The sequence below is a fragment of the Rattus norvegicus genome, chromosome 10 (assembly GCF_021556685.1).
Source record: "Rattus norvegicus strain SHRSP/BbbUtx chromosome 10, alternate assembly SHRSP_T2T, whole genome shotgun sequence".
NCBI classification, from domain to species: Eukaryota; Metazoa; Chordata; class Mammalia; order Rodentia; family Muridae; genus Rattus; species Rattus norvegicus.
Window position 1 is genome coordinate 59,510,922 of NC_141543.1, and position 15,330 is coordinate 59,526,251.

The following is a 15,330-nucleotide window of genomic DNA, read 5'->3' on the forward strand; positions in this document are numbered from 1 at the left end:
GCAGGAGCCGGTAACCTCCATACTCCCCAGTCTAGGCCCACCAGACAAGCATAGGAAGCTGTGTATCTGGACAGATTCCGGAACTAACTTCCCTGGCTTGAGTTTCCAGAAGCAGTGAAAAGCTGACCTACAGAAACATCCTCACGCCCCTCCGCCGCTCAAATGGACAGACTGTTGTCATGTTTTACACACACACACACACACACACACACAAACACACACACACCCACTCACCCACCACACACACATACACACACACAAACACACACACCACACACACACACAAACACACACACACACCACACACACACACACTCACCCACCACACACACATACACACACACAAACACACACACACCACACACACATACACACACAAACACACTCACCACACACACACACACACAAACACACACACCACATACACACACAAACACACACTCACGCACGCACACACCACACACACAAACACACACACCACACAAATACACACACAAACACACACGCACACACACTCACGCACACACATACACACACACCACACACACATACACACACAAACACACACGCGCGCACGCACACACACTCATGCACACACATACACACATACCACACACACACACACTCATGCACACACCACACACACACTCATGCACACACACACTCATGCACACACACCACACATACTCATGCACACACACACACTCATGCACACACACCACACACACTCATGCACACACACACCACACACACACCACACACTCATGCACGCACACACACACTCACGCACGCACGCCATCATACCTTCCTGGGTATATTCTATTATGATTCTGTGTTACCTCCTCCGTCTGGGCAAAGTGTAACAGGAACTTACAGAACTGGGCACAGAACTTAGTGGTGAGTCCTACGTAAAAGATAGGCACTGCATAAAAAGTGAAATAAAATAAATAAAATCTGTGTACTGCACTCCTATACATGCATAGTTCAACTTAGACGTGAAACCGGGGCTGGAGAGGAATCCCTGCTTTGATGCATCTCAGCTGTATGAAGACCTGCTTCAAAATGATCCTACAGGGTCAACTTAAAGGATCCTTTCTAGTGCGGTTAGAAGGCAGAGAAGGAGGACATGAGTCAGACACCCAACTGACACTGGCGAGATAAGCAGACCATAGCTAGACTACAGGCAATTTGTATCACTGTGTAATTTAACAATCTTATCTCTGCATGGAGTGACTGTGCTGTCCAAACCCTGAGCTAATTCGTTCTGATGATGGTTCAGAATCTGCTGATTGGAGCAACCAAGGAGGCCCTAACCAGGGCAGGGTGTCCCTAGAGAAAGAGGGGAGTCCTGGAAGAGGAAAGACGGTTAAGGAAACTAAAAACGCTTTTCCTGAAAGCAAGCTGGAGAGTTGGAAAGCCTGTGACCTCTGAGCTTCCCTCTAAATGCCACAGAACCTAGTTCCTAGAAAATGCCATTTGCCGCTCACCTCCCACCTCCCCTCAAGCTATGCCACCGGCCTCGTGGAGCTAATTTTAACATTCTTCAAAACTCAGTCAAGGGTGACCTCACCACACAAATCTCCTGGCAGCTGGCTCAAGCTTCCTGTGAACTTGTTGCTTCCCATGCCTATCTTCCCTCTTGGACCATGACTCCCTGTAAACACAAACCTGGAATCATTTTGTTACTCCAGTGCTCTAGGCACGGAGGATGCACCAGAAGCATTTGTTCTGCAGATTTTGTTCAATTTTTCTTTTCTTTCATTTTTTAAAATTTATTTATTTATTTATTTATTTATTTATTTATTTATTATATAAGTACACTGTAGCTGTCTTCAGACACAGAAGAGGGCATCAGAACTCATTACAGATGGTTGTGAGCTACTATTTGAACTCAGGACCTCTGGAAGAGCAGTCGGTGCTCTTAACCAGTGGGCCATCTCTCCAGCCCTTGTTTTGCTTTTTTTCAAGACAGGATTTCTCTGTGTAGCCCTGACTATCCTGAAACTCACTCTGTAGACCAGACTGGCCTCAAACTCAGAGATCCCCCTTCTTCTGCCTCCCAAATGTTGGAATTAAAGGTATGCATCAGCACACACAGCTTTCAATTTTTCAATGACAGATAAAATTGGGACTCTTTTACAGAATATTTGACAGCATACTATTTTAAAGTCATGAATACAGATGACTCTATTTTGAGCCCTTAAAGGTATGGTTTCTCTTTCTTCAACCTGACAGGAGGTTCCTACAAACCGAGCCATATTGTTTTTTGGGGGGATGAGGTGGGGGGTAGCCTGGAAAGGTAGCCTTTTAGGTTTTAGAGTCTGCTAGAAATCATAGATAGGTCCTGTGTCCTCTTGCACCTTCCGGTCCCTGCTCCATGGATCAGTTACCACTCTGTAAACTGAGGACAACGTACCCGCATCAGCGTAAAGACCTTAGCACTGTAAAAGGGCGCAGAAGAGTGTGCTGTGCCTCGGATTCAGTAAGCTCCCTGCGTCTTACGAAATACGTGTCTCCTGCTAGCATGACATCTATATTATTCATTCGACAGAAACCGATGCTTCAGAACCGATTGCAGGGAAGCAGACCCCCTTGCCCTGCCCCCCATCAGATCTGGAACTGAGAACTGGCAGGAGGGGGTTGTAGTTGTAGTTTTAAAGGGTACACCTGTCCGCGCTGAGTGTCCTCTCTTTCTTTCTTTCTTTCTTTCTTTCTTTCTTTCTCTCTCTCTTTCTTTCTTTCTTTTTCTAATCAGGATTTTATTGTTGAACCTCACAAAGCAGAATTTAGAAATGGCAACCCACTCCTTTAGGAAATTTAGTGGCAAAACAATGTCACTGCCTGTCTTTCATAAGGCGAGTTCACATTCACAGATCACTAGAGAGCAGACCTGGAAACTCCAGGAGGTACATGTGCTGTCTTGCTCACATTCTTGGAAGCCCACTTTGATAGAAACTCACCATAGATTTCCTATAGAGAACTCTCCCAGCTGTTCCCACTAGCCCCCCCCCCCCCGCTTTATTTACTGAAAGTACAGAATTGAAAATTTCTCCCCACTTTATGGTTCTCCACAATGGGTAGCAGAAGATTCAGTTTGGAAAGCTACAAAAGATGTTTATCATTCTAGCATGGAGCCCACACTGTCACTACCTTGCTGATCACAGACCCTGCAGACCTAAGGAGTCACGAATACATAATTCGTTTCAAAGAAAGTCAGTCAACAGGGCACTGTGATGGATGGAGGGGCAGAATGCTGGCGAAGGCACAGAGTAAGTTTTGGTGCCATTTCCATTTAATGAGCCAGTAGTATAGCGAGTGACCTACACGACTTCGGCTGTGACCACGCCACAATCTTTCTACGGAACTGCAAGAACCCACGGCTGTCAGCTGTCATCCTCAGGTCCCAGTGCTGGGTAAGCAGTGACAGCCCCAATTCCCACAAAGACTTAAGGCTGGGGTGTGTATAACTGAGGTATTTCTTGCCAGATGGGAGCTCTTTGGTGAAGACTACTTTAGGGAAAAGTCGTTTGCCTTCCTCTTCAGGGAGGGTGGGAAGGACCATCACACTCTCTCCCTTCTTCCAATCAACTGGAGTGGCAACTGGATTTGATGCTGTCAGCTGGAGGGAGTCAACCACTCTGAGAATCTCATCAAAGTTCCTGCCCGTGGTGGCTGGGTAGAAGATAGACAGCTTTAGTTTCTTGTCAGGGCTAAAAATGAATACCACACGGGCTGTCAGGGGCATGCCTTTTTCATCCTTTTCTGATGGATCCAACATGCCCAACAGGATGGCAAGGTCCCTGTCCTTATGGTAGCTTTTCTGTGGGTGCTGCATTGTAAGCATTGTTGTTCTTGCTCCAGGCAAAATGGACCTCAACACAGTCTATTGAAAGAGCAATCAACTTAACATCCTCTTGGCGAACTCTGGCGCCAGCTTTACAGCTCTGCCAAGTTCTGTGGTGCACACTGGGGTAAAGTCCCGTGGGTGGGAAAAGAGAATGCCCCATGAATCTCCTAGGAAATCGTGGAAGTGGATGTGGCTGATGGTGGTATTGGCCTCAAAGTTCCAGGCATGGCAGCAGTGGTGACGCTGGGAACAAGGAGGCGCAGCCGCAGCAGTGAGGAGCCCCGTGTCTGTTTCTTTAATAAAGCGTGATCTGAACCAGCACCTTGGCATCATCAGGGAGACGAGATCTATTTCCGACCGTCCAGGTGAGGGATGATCTCATTTCAGAGAACGCCCCAGAGTAGTCAGAACCTACGGCCCGCTGGGGCTAATTATAAGGACTAACTCCATGGGTCAAGTCACTGAGGTAACTGTCTGGCCAAGGTCCCAGAGCCACTAGGCGGCAGAAAGTAGGACTTGCGCTACGCCCGGAGTCCACGAATGGAGGGTGAGGTACCCTAGGTCCTCTCACTCCTCCATCTTGCTGGCCTACGGTCCCTAAGCAACCTTCTTCATCCCCCAGTACTGCTTTCCCCAGAGGATTAAGCCTAGCATCCACGCCTCCAAGAGATGACGTCAGAACCCTCGCAGTTCCCCTCCGAACCACGAGATGGCGCTAACCTTCCATTCCTAGTCTCTTCTCGTTCAACCTCCTCTCCCCTTTCGCTCCGAGACTCTCGCGAGATCTCGTGTCAACTTACAGAACCGGAAGTCGCATGTAGATCTCTTTCCTTTTGCGGCCATCGCTGGATTGCAGCCGGTGAGTTTTCGGCGGGTTGTCCCGGGTAATCCGCAGCCATCCGCGGCGAGGCAATGAGGCTTTCTGTCCCGAGACCCCGAGACAGTCTTGCTGGCCCAGCATCAGCCAGCGAGCCGTACTGGGATGAACTCGTTCCATGTCCTAGCCAGGGGCCGCGGGGCTGGAGAGGGGTAGGGAACAGATTCGTGGACGCGAAGGCCGGCGGGGTCCTATAGAGATGTAATTAATTAAATAGTAGCCTCGAATCATCAGTGCTGTTAGCCCTCTGGCCAGTTAAACGGGTTCGGAGATCCGCCTTAGTTTTTCACGCTCAAGTGGGCAAAATGCAGAACACCGGAGTCCGTAAATGAGAAGGTAAAAGACCAGCGCTATGTAGGACCCTCACAGGATCCTTATGTTGGAAAGTCAAGGTTAAAAGTAAGACAACTGTTAACTAGTGGCAGAGTCACCACCTCGGAAAACGCAAAAAACTTAGGAAGGTCTAATGGAGTAACTGAGCATGACGTCTTTCAGTGAACGTTGTGTGCTTTGGAAGTGGGATTGATGCAGTTTGGGGAACTGGCTGAGACTTGAAGCATTAAAGGGTCTTTTGTTTTTTAGCCAAAATGAAGTTCAATCCCTTCGTGACTTCTGACCGAAGCAAGAACCGCAAACGGCATTTCAATGCACCATCTCACATTCGAAGGAAGATCATGTCTTCTCCGCTTTCCAAAGAACTGAGACAGAAGTATAATGTTCGGTCTATGCCCATTCGAAAGGACGACGAAGTTCAGGTACGTTTCCTTGCTTGGTGAGTCTTAAACGAACTTTACGACTATTGGAGGGGCGAGCCCTCAATAGTTCTGTTTACTACTCTGCCAAATTCAAGGCCAATCCCCTGCCTTTCATTTAGGCAGACCTGCATTTGATGTTTGAAAGAGTTGCTTTGTGTCGAGTGAAAGAACTGGAAAGTGGTGTGCTTTTTGGTCTGTCTTCAGCTCTTACTGTTTGTTAATGTCCTTGTGGGGTTCTATTCGGGTAAGATGTTCTGTAGCTGTAATTTATAAATAGTGATTGGTAAATTCTGGAGGTCCTTAAAATAACACTTCTCAAGGCAAGGTTTGTGTAGTCCTTGGCTGTCCTGGAATTAATTCTGTAGAGTAGGATGGCCTTGAACTTACAGAAGTGCAGCTTTAGGATAAAAGGTGTGCGTGCACTGCCCACTTGGCACGGCTTAACACTTCTTAACAATACTTAACAAAGTAAATGGAAGACTTCCCTGGTAGGATCAGTGTGGGTTGAAAACAGCTATAGGGGCTGGAGAGATGGCTCAGTGGTTAAGAGCACTGACTGCTCTTCCAGAGGGCCTGAGTTCAATTCCCAGCAACCACATGGTGGCTCACAACCATCTGAAATAAAGTCTGATACCCTCTTCTGGTGTGTGTGAAGACAGCTACAGTGTATCCATATACATTAAATAAATAAGTCTTTGAAAAAAAAACAGCTATAGGAATGGTCTTGAGTAGTTTGCTTTTTTAAAAAGCCAGAGTGGTGGCTTTACCTTTTAACCAGCCTTTCTTTGCTATAGGAAAATGGCCTGGTTTGTATTCTTTCTTTGAAGACTAATAAAAGGTTTAGGGTTGCAGATTTAGCTCACTGTTTATAGTGTTTACCTTATATGTACAGGTCCTGGATTTGAGTCCTAGTAAGCCCATCTCCACCCCAAAAAGGGAAGGTGTGGCTCTGTTAGAAGTAAGGGGTGTATAAATGGTTCAGGAGTCCTGGGTTACTGTGTTATATACTCTTGCCCTTGTTTACCTTTTTCTTAATTTGCATGCAGGTTGTTCGAGGACACTACAAAGGCCAGCAGATTGGCAAAGTGGTCCAAGTGTACAGGAAGAAATACGTCATCTACATTGAGCGAGTCCAGCGAGAGAAGGCTAACGGCACAACTGTCCATGTGGGCATCCACCCCAGCAAGGTGGGTGTTTTTGAGAGAAGGAAACCACTTGCTCTGACCCTGTGATTGCAGATTTACAGGGCACCTGGGAGTGGCCCCTGTGCTAGAAATGTTTCCTAAAGCAGCGCTATTAATCATTGAACTAGAGGGAAAGCGGGCATTGATGTTCAGGACAGTGGTTTTTTCCCCCTCTAACTTAGTGATTAGTATTCTGAAGTCTGAGAAAGGCGGTGATTATTAGATAAGTAGGGTTGCAGCCCTGTCCTAGACTCTTCGCGTGTCCGTTATCCCAAATTTGTGATCGGATTGTTTAATGTGTGAGTAAGCCGAACTGCATCAGTGCTAAAAATAAAATAAAAATTATTTTTCAAGCTAGAGAAAAACCAAAAGACCTATGTGTCAGTATTAAAATTGTGCCATGATACATCAAGCCTGTTTGCTTCTATGTGTGTGATGCCCATGGAGATCAAAGCTATGGAGGTCTGCCCTTTCTCCAGCCTAGCACATCACCTTAGTGAGTTCTGAGGTTTTGTTTTTCTAGTGCTCGGAGGTCTGCCTATCTCTGCCTCCTGGGTGCTGGGATTACAGGCGTGTGCCACAATACTCCACAGGAAAGGTGTGTCTTTAGTAGCCAGGACTTTTTTATTCTGTAACATGTTCCTCCTAATGGTTTTTTTTTTTTTGTTTGTTTGTTTGTTTGTTGGTTTGGTTTTTGCTTCCTACCACTAGCTCCGTTTTCAAGGAAAATAGAGTGGTCAGTTCTTGGTCTTTGGTCCTTAGTGCAGCATGTGATCAGATCGGACTAGATGGATAAATTCAGAACTTCTGCTTCAAAGCTGTATGGTTTGTAGGTGTTTAGAAAATAAATTTAGGTATCCACCACCCTGGGTTCAGGGAATGGGAAATGTGACCTTTAGTTGGGCCTAAGTGGTTGCTTAAAACTTAAGGCTGTTTCTTTTTCTGCAGGTGGTTATCACCAGGCTAAAGCTGGACAAGGACCGCAAGAAGATCCTGGAGAGGAAAGCCAAGTCCCGGCAAGTAGGAAAGGAGAAGGGCAAATACAAGGAAGAAACTATCGAGAAGATGCAGGAGTAGAAATGTCATGCCCAGTTTTCATTAAAGACTGCTTAAGTAGTCCTGTCTTGTGTGGTGTTTTCCAAGTACCTTGTCCCTGTGCCTTACTCTGCTTCTGTGTCAGTCCTTGGGTCTGAGAGGACAGCCACACTTACGGACACTGTGACACATGTGGAATTAAGAGGGTCTTTTTTTTTTCTGTTTCCTAATAATTTTGTGGAATCGGGAGCTATGGTGAGTTTTGGACTTAATAGTTAGCCTTGGCAGCCTCGGAGTCTTGCAATGGCCCTTATCCTGAGGGGTTCTACTGAGGTTTCTAGGATGGCCAGTTGAAAATGGTCTGATATCTGGAAAGAGCCCAAGAGTCAGTTCCCCACCTTGTGAGTCCTAGAGGTTTTCAGTCTTGGAGCCTGATACCATCTCACAGGGCCTAAATTACTTGAAATGTATTGGAAAAACCTGAGAAATTCCTGCAGTGTCTACAAAAGCCAGAAGAGGGCACCAGATCTCCTTGAATTGTCGGCACCCAGACTTGAGCAGCTGGCTCTTAACTGCTGAGGCAGCTCTCCAACCCTGGAAGAACACTTGTGTTGTCTCACTGGAGAAAACTGGGCTGCTGTGATTTCACTATAGTGAGAATTTTACTGTGGTAATTTTTATTGGATCTGTGCTATGAACTAAGTTGCAAACAGCCTTGAGTCCATCAGAAATCCCAGCTAAAGTGGAGGCAGGAGCATTTTGAGGCTATCCTGGGTCATAATAGCAAAATAGTTTACAAGAAAATGAATTCTCTGAGAACTAAGTCTGGGATGTCCTGCAGTTGGCAGCTGTTGCCAGTATCTCGGGAGGGTTTAGGAATCTAATAGCGACTGGAACAGTGCACTCCAAGGCTTTCCTGATGTCATCAGCTTTACTTGCATTTTAAAGGTGGTTCCTGAGCCAGGTGGATGGCACGGGTGGTGCTCTGAGCCCACTCTAAAGGCTCCAGAGGTGCAAGGCCATACCTAGGCTTACGGAATAAGCTGGTTTTCCTTGTTGCAGGTTTTAACAAAACCCACTTGTAATGAATGCCAGTATTTACCTAATTGGTTTTTTTGCTTTGAGATAGGGTCTGACTATGTAGGCCAGGCTGGCCCAAAACAGATGCTCCATGCCTGGCTACATGTCCTCATTCTTCTAAGCTGGTAAGCAGTAAATAGTAAGAGTCAGGAACTCTCAAGTGTAGACATGGCCGCACTGCCACACTACCGTGTTCCTGTAGGCTATGCCTTTGTGGTTTGAACAGCTTAGCCACTTTATACTTGGGAGCCATGAGGAGGGGTACAGGTTATGAGCAGCCTCAGCCTGTAGGCTGTTACACATCTCAGCCCTGAGAACATAGAGAGCTGGGAGCTTCAGTGAGGGTTGCAGGTTCAGTGAAGGGGAGGTGTGGTGAGCGGGCTGGACGCTAATGCACACGGGGAAGTTGGCTGATTTGAAAGCTTTGGTCAGAAAAACCAAAACTAAGAGAGTTAGCATGACTTGAGAACTAGTTACCTAAGCTCTTTGGCCACCCACCCCACCAGCACATCACTCAGGAAAGCTGACTAATGAGGGCCTCAACTCAGAACATTGCTTAAAGAAACACTGAAAAACCTGGGGCTCAGATGTAAAGTGTTTGCAATTTAAGTGTTGGACATGAGTTCAAATCCCCAGCACCCATGTAAGAAGTAGGATAGTAGGATATGTATCTTGGTGGCTGATCTTGGGTTGTCCTACACCTAAGGCAAGAAAATGGCTGCGAAGACGATAAAAAAGTCTCTGGAGTCAATCAACTCTAGGCTCCAGCTTGTTAGGAAAAGTGGAAAATGTGTGCTGGGGTACAGACTCAAAATGATAAGACAAGGCAAAAGGAAGTTGGTTATCCTCGACAGCAACTGCCCAGCTTTGAGGAAATGTGAAATAGAATACTATGCCATAGGGGCTGGGGATTTAGCTCAGTGGTAGAGCGCTTACCTAGGAAGCGCAAGGCCCTGGGTTCGGTCCCCAGCTCCAAAAAAAAAAAAAAAAAAAGAATACTATGCCATGTTGGCTAAAACCGGTGTCCATCATCATCACTACAGTGGCAATGACACTGAATTGGGCACAGTGTGTGGAAAATACTGAGTATGCACACTAGCTATCATTGATTCTATGTTATTAGAAGCATGCCAGAGGGGCTGGGGATTTAGCTCAGTGGTAGAGCGCTTACCTAGGAAGCGCAAGGCCCTGGGTTCGGTCCCCAGCTCTGAAAAAAAAAAAAGAACCAAAAAAAAAAAAAAAAAAAGCATGCCAGAACAGACTGGTAAGAAGTCAGAAAGTTGGGGTTGGGGATTTAGCTCAGTGGTAGAGCGCTTACCTAGCAAGCGCAAGGCCCTGGGTTCGGTCCCCAGCTCCGAAAAAAAGAAAAGGAAAAAAAAAAAAGTCAGAAAGTTTTCTTTTAAATATTTATTTATTTTATGTATGCGCGCACCCTGTCTCTTGTCTCCAGACATACCAGAAGAGGGTATCGGATCCCATTACAGATGGTAGTGAGCCACCATGTGGTTGCTGGGAATTGAACTCAGGACCTCTGGAAGAGCAGTCAGTGCTCTAAACCACTGAGCCATCTCTCCAGCCCAGAAAGTTTTCTTTTAATAAAACTTTGCCAGAGATCCTTTTGGAAAAAAAAAAAGTTGGGTGTGGGAGCTGGAGAGATGGCTCAGCACTGGAAAACACCCAGAGGACCTGGGCTCAGGTCGCAGCATCTCTTGATGGCACAACTATTAACTCCAGTTTTTAGGGGTCCTAATGCTATTTTCTGGCCTCTGGGCATACAGTGCACTTAAATGCATGCAGGCAAAATATGTATAAAAATGGGGGGTAGGGAAGAGACTACACACTGCTCTTGTAGAGGGCCAGAGTTAGACCAGAGTTCAGTTCCCAGCACCTGCATCCAGCGGCTCCTAACCTCATTAACTCAAGAGAAACTGTGCTCTTAGAGTGACACACAGGAAGAGTTGTGTGGTCTGTTTGAACATTTTAAATGTAGGTCAGAATTGGTTGGATCTTGGCCTGAGTCTACTTCTCAAGAATATAAAATCATGTTGTCTCTTGGCACAGGTCAGTGCATTCCAGGAAGTGACTCATCGCCATGGAAACAACAGGTCTCTGGAGCAAAACATAGAAGCTGGCTTGAGGTCACTGCTCTAGCTACAGAGGAGGGCAAACAGTGTGGGTTACAATTCAGAACCAGGACGACTGTGATCCAGGCAAAGGATCCATGCACTGCCACGTTCCTGAGGCCTAGAAGAAAGCTCAGGGAACACCGCCCACAAACTAGATCAATAAACGATCTCGAGCCAGGCATAGTGATACACCCCTTAATCCCAGCACTCAAGCAGATCTCTGAATTTGAGGCCAGCCTGGTCTATAGAGTGAGCTCCAGGACAGCCAGGGCTACACAGAGAAACCCTGTGCCAATCCATAAATCAATTAGTGGTTAATTAAAATAAATGGTTCTGCAGAGATGTGCATAGGGAGGAGGGAGGGTTTAAACCTTTTATTCTCCACATCTGTCTTCCTCCGTGTCCCAGAACTAACTAAAAACTCTTCTGATCATCCTTCATGCTGGGCCCCTCCTGTTTGGGGGACACGAACAGCCCTGATGTTGCCTACCTCAAAGAGGTTCATAAGAAACAAGGTTATACAAGTGAAGGGACTTTACCCACCAACAGTAGGGTCTCGTGATCTGCCTGCTGCCAGCTCTTCAATAGGAGTTGGGGACTTTTGTTTGTTACTTTTTAAAAGATTTATGGATAGGGATGTTTTGTCTCTGTGTAGGTACACCAAACACACCTGGTGGCCACGGAGGCCAAAAGAGGTTAGTGGCAGATACCCAGCCCTGGCCATTACTTTTTTGGTGAGCTGATGTGACCATATCAAGGGAAGCTGCATTATTTTTAGATAGGAAAGGACATCATTTCCCAGCTTGTTTTGAAGGTGCAAAGTCTTGTTCAGTCCCTGGCCAGCAGCTCCATTCTCCTTCCAAGACATTGTCCTTTGTAATAGCGTGCAGGAGGCCCAAGTTACGACAGTTACACCTCTACCCAACCCCCACCCCTGCCTTGAGCTGACCTTCTACCTCCTGGTGGCTTCGCAGCCCTGGAGACACAGGACTGGGTGAGGGGTACAGTGAGCTCCAGCCTTACTTTCTTTCCCTGAAGCTTTGCAGATGTGGACATCTCTCTCCCCGACTTCTTCATGCTGGCGGTGCAGAGTGGGAAGTGAACCACGCACCGGAAATGGCCTTCACCATTTATTATCATCTCGTTCTTCGTCTTAGGAATCAAGATCACCCACTGATCCGCCATTGGCTCTTCTCAGCTGGAAAATACATTTTGTTCTCACGATTTTGTTTGCTTTTCAAAAAATTTGCCCTTGTGCCAGGCGTGGTAGTGAACACCTATAATCCTGGAACTTGGGGAGTGTAAAGATCAAATGGATTTAAATTACTTAAAAGTTTCAAAAGACTGTAAGAGTGCTTGCTTCAGGAGCACACATACTAACATTGGAAGGTCACAGAAAAGTTCAGTGTGGCCTCTGTGCAAGGATGATACAAAATCAAGGAGCATTCTATAGGGTTTTTTTTTTAATTTTTTAATTTTTTTTTTTTTTGGTTCTTTTTTTCGGAGCTGGGGACCGAACCCAGGGCCTTGCGCTTCCTAGGCAAGCGCTCTACCAATTTTTAATTTTTTTAAAAGATTTATTTATTTATATGAGTATGCTGTAGCTGTCTTCAGACACACCAGAAGAGGGCATCAGATCTCATTACAGATGGTTGTGAGCCACCATGTGGTTGCTGGGAATTGAACTCGGGACCTCTGGAAAAGCAGCCAGAGTGCTCTTACCTGCTGAGCCATCTCTCCAGCCCTACATTTTAATCTTTTACGACTTTTTTTTATGAATATGAGTGTTTTGTCTATATGTATATATATGTACCGTGAGTGCCCAAGGTAAGAAGATCTCCTAGAACTGGAGTTAACATTAACAGTTAGTTGTGAGCTGTCATGTGGGTGTTGGGACCTGAACCCTGGTCCTGCGAGAGAAACTACTGCTCTTAACTACAGTCACCTCTGCTGCTCACTCATCCCCATTAATGGCCCCTTTTTAAAAAAATAAGCTTGTCAGTGGGATTAGGGCCTATCCTAAATGACTCCATTTTGTAACCATCTTCAAAGATCTTTCTAATGTTTGGTGGGTTGTTTTTTGTTTTTTTACATTTATTTGAGGTTGAGGCATGCACACAAATGCATACATGGAGATCGGAAGACAATTGTGAACATTGGTTCCCTCCTATCTTTTGCTTTTCTGTTGCTGTGAGGAGACACTGACCAAGGCTTGCTTATGTTTCAGCGGTGTGTCCAGGAGCACTGCAGCATGAAGCATGATGGCAGGCAGGCAGGAGGGCAGGCAGGAGGGCAGGAGGGCAGGCAGGCAGGCAGGCAGGAGGGCAGGCAGGCAGGCAGGCAGGCACGGTGCTGGAGCAGTAGCTGAGAGCTCACATCTTATGCACAGGCATGAGGCTGAGAGCTCTCTGGAATGGTGTGGGCTTCAAAACTTCCAAGGGTTGCATTCCTGGGTTCTAGAAAGTTCCAACTTCTGCATCTTTTGGAGGCATAGTTCAGCTCTTAGCAGAAACGCTGAGAATTCCCGGACGGGGTGTGTTGACCCAGGTTAGAAGGCAACAGTTGTTTCAAAGTGATGAGAGACTCAGAGCATTCCCTCAGACCAAATAATACTTAAAAAGGCAGGACCTTTCTCCCAACAGAAACCAGGATGGGTCGACACCAGTTACACGCATTCAGGGGAGTCTTTATTTTGTACAAAAGAAGCAAGTGGCTGTTCTTGAGAGGCATGGCTCCTATAAGCCTGACTAAGCAGACTCTTCAGACTAGTTTTACAGTGGAGTCAGAGTCTCTACACGTGTACGGATGTGGAGGGAGGGTCGCACTACCTTTCTGGGACCCTGTGTTCATTTTGAAGATTTTCATGTTTAATCTTTCTAGAACTCACATTGGCTATGAAAAGATGGAGAGTGGGCTAAAGGTTTTTGGTTTTTACTGGTGGAGTAAGGAGCCTGTGACATATTTTCTCACACAGGGTGTAAGCTCTGGCTCAATTAAAGTCTTGGTCTATAACCAAGTCCTGTCTCTTGTAAATAAAAGGCAGTCAGGGATATAATGGGGCTTTTGAGAGGGTGATACGTTTGGAAAGGGGGTGGGAGAGGTCACTTCCTCCTTAGGACTAGCAAACCCTTGGTAAATTCTTACCTCTCAACAGGAAAAAGAGGTGGCGGGAGCAGGACAGCAAAAGCCAGTCTGCTCAGTCTTGTCCCGGCCCATTGGGATGGCATTCAGTGCCCTTATGCCACAGTCCTGTCTGCTCACGTGCACAGCCGCTTACTAGGTCACAGGCTGACCCTTGAAGGTTGAGCACACTGCCGTCTAGCTCCTAAGAGAACTGCACAGAGTTAAGGAACTCGGAGGAAAGAACTAAGCTTGCCTTTCAATGAACAACTGCTATGCACAGGGCCGGGGATGTGTGTTATTTTCCAGCAGTGTCCACCGCATATCCCATGTGCATGCAGTGAGCCTGCAGAGACCCAAAGAGGGCATCTGATCCCTTGGAACTGGAGTTACACATGGTTATAGCTGGGCCTTGTGGGTGATGGGAATTGAACCTAGGTCATCTGTGTTCCAAAAAGCAGCCTTAAACACTGAGCCATCTCTCCAGACCAGCTTATGCTACTTTATATCATGAATAAAATAGGCTTTTCTGGAGCTTAAGAGGGAAGAAGGAATATTTTCGTCTTGCATGTCTCATGGTCAATTGCCAGTGGTTTCTGGAGACTTAAGAACCAGGATGTGCTTAGCTGGCACTGAAGGAGAAGAGCAGAGGAGCCAACCAAGAGGCTCGGACCCCGCCTTGCTTCCTAATAATCTTGAACGGTTTCTGCACACCAGTGCAGCTGGAACAGCAACCAATCAGAGCAGAGCATGCCAAGAGTTGGGTTCAATTGTTGAGTGACAGTCACCTCTGCACACTTACTTAACTGATTTAGATAGGGTGACTCTCTACCCCTCTCTCTATTTTAGGGAGTTAGTTAATTAGTTGGTTGGTTAACTAGTTAGTCTTGTGGCAAGGTCTCTCTGTATAACCCTGTCTATCCTGGAACTTGCTATATAGACAAGGTTGGCTCAAACTCGCAAAAATATGCTTCTCGAGGACTGGGATTTTAGAAGGCATGTCTGGCTCTATTTTTTGTTTGTTTGTTGGGGGGTGAATTTATTTGTTTGTTGTAGAGAGGATCTTTTATAAACATCACCTGTCAATTTAAAAATTGACAGCCACAGCGGTTAAGAGCACCGACTACTCTTCCAGAGCTCCTGAGTTCAATTCCCAGCAACCACATGGTGGCTCACAACCACCTATAAAGAGATCTGATGCCCTCTTCTGGTGTATCTGAAGACAGCTACAGTGTACTCATATATAATAAATAAATAAATCTTTTTAAAAAAAATTGACAGCCAATGAGCTGAACAGGAAATAGGT

The 15,330-nt window shown here is 46.2% G+C and overlaps 1 protein-coding gene, 1 non-coding gene and 1 pseudogene across 3 annotated transcripts; 2 read left to right on the forward strand and 1 right to left on the reverse strand.

Moving 5' to 3' along the window:
• Nucleotides 1-3,273: 3,273 nt before the first annotated feature.
• On the reverse strand, nucleotides 3,274-4,263 carry Prdx6-ps1 (peroxiredoxin 6, pseudogene 1; annotated as a pseudogene). The gene has a single exon (XR_015631738.1). The product of XR_015631738.1 is annotated as a peroxiredoxin 6, pseudogene 1 (transcript).
• Nucleotides 4,264-4,647: 384 nt separating this feature from the next.
• On the forward strand, nucleotides 4,648-7,785 carry Rpl26 (ribosomal protein L26). Its single transcript, NM_001304534.1, is given in 4 exon segments — nucleotides 4,648-4,706; nucleotides 5,307-5,479; nucleotides 6,526-6,666; nucleotides 7,612-7,785. Coding segments are annotated over 3 exon segments (438 nt in total). The 5' UTR covers nucleotides 4,648-4,706; nucleotides 5,307-5,311; the 3' UTR covers nucleotides 7,741-7,785.
• Nucleotides 7,786-12,256: 4,471 nt separating this feature from the next.
• On the forward strand, nucleotides 12,257-12,364 carry LOC120095368 (U6 spliceosomal RNA). The gene has a single exon (XR_015632545.1). It is a non-coding gene; the product is annotated as a U6 spliceosomal RNA (small nuclear RNA).
• Nucleotides 12,365-15,330: the final 2,966 nt, after the last annotated feature.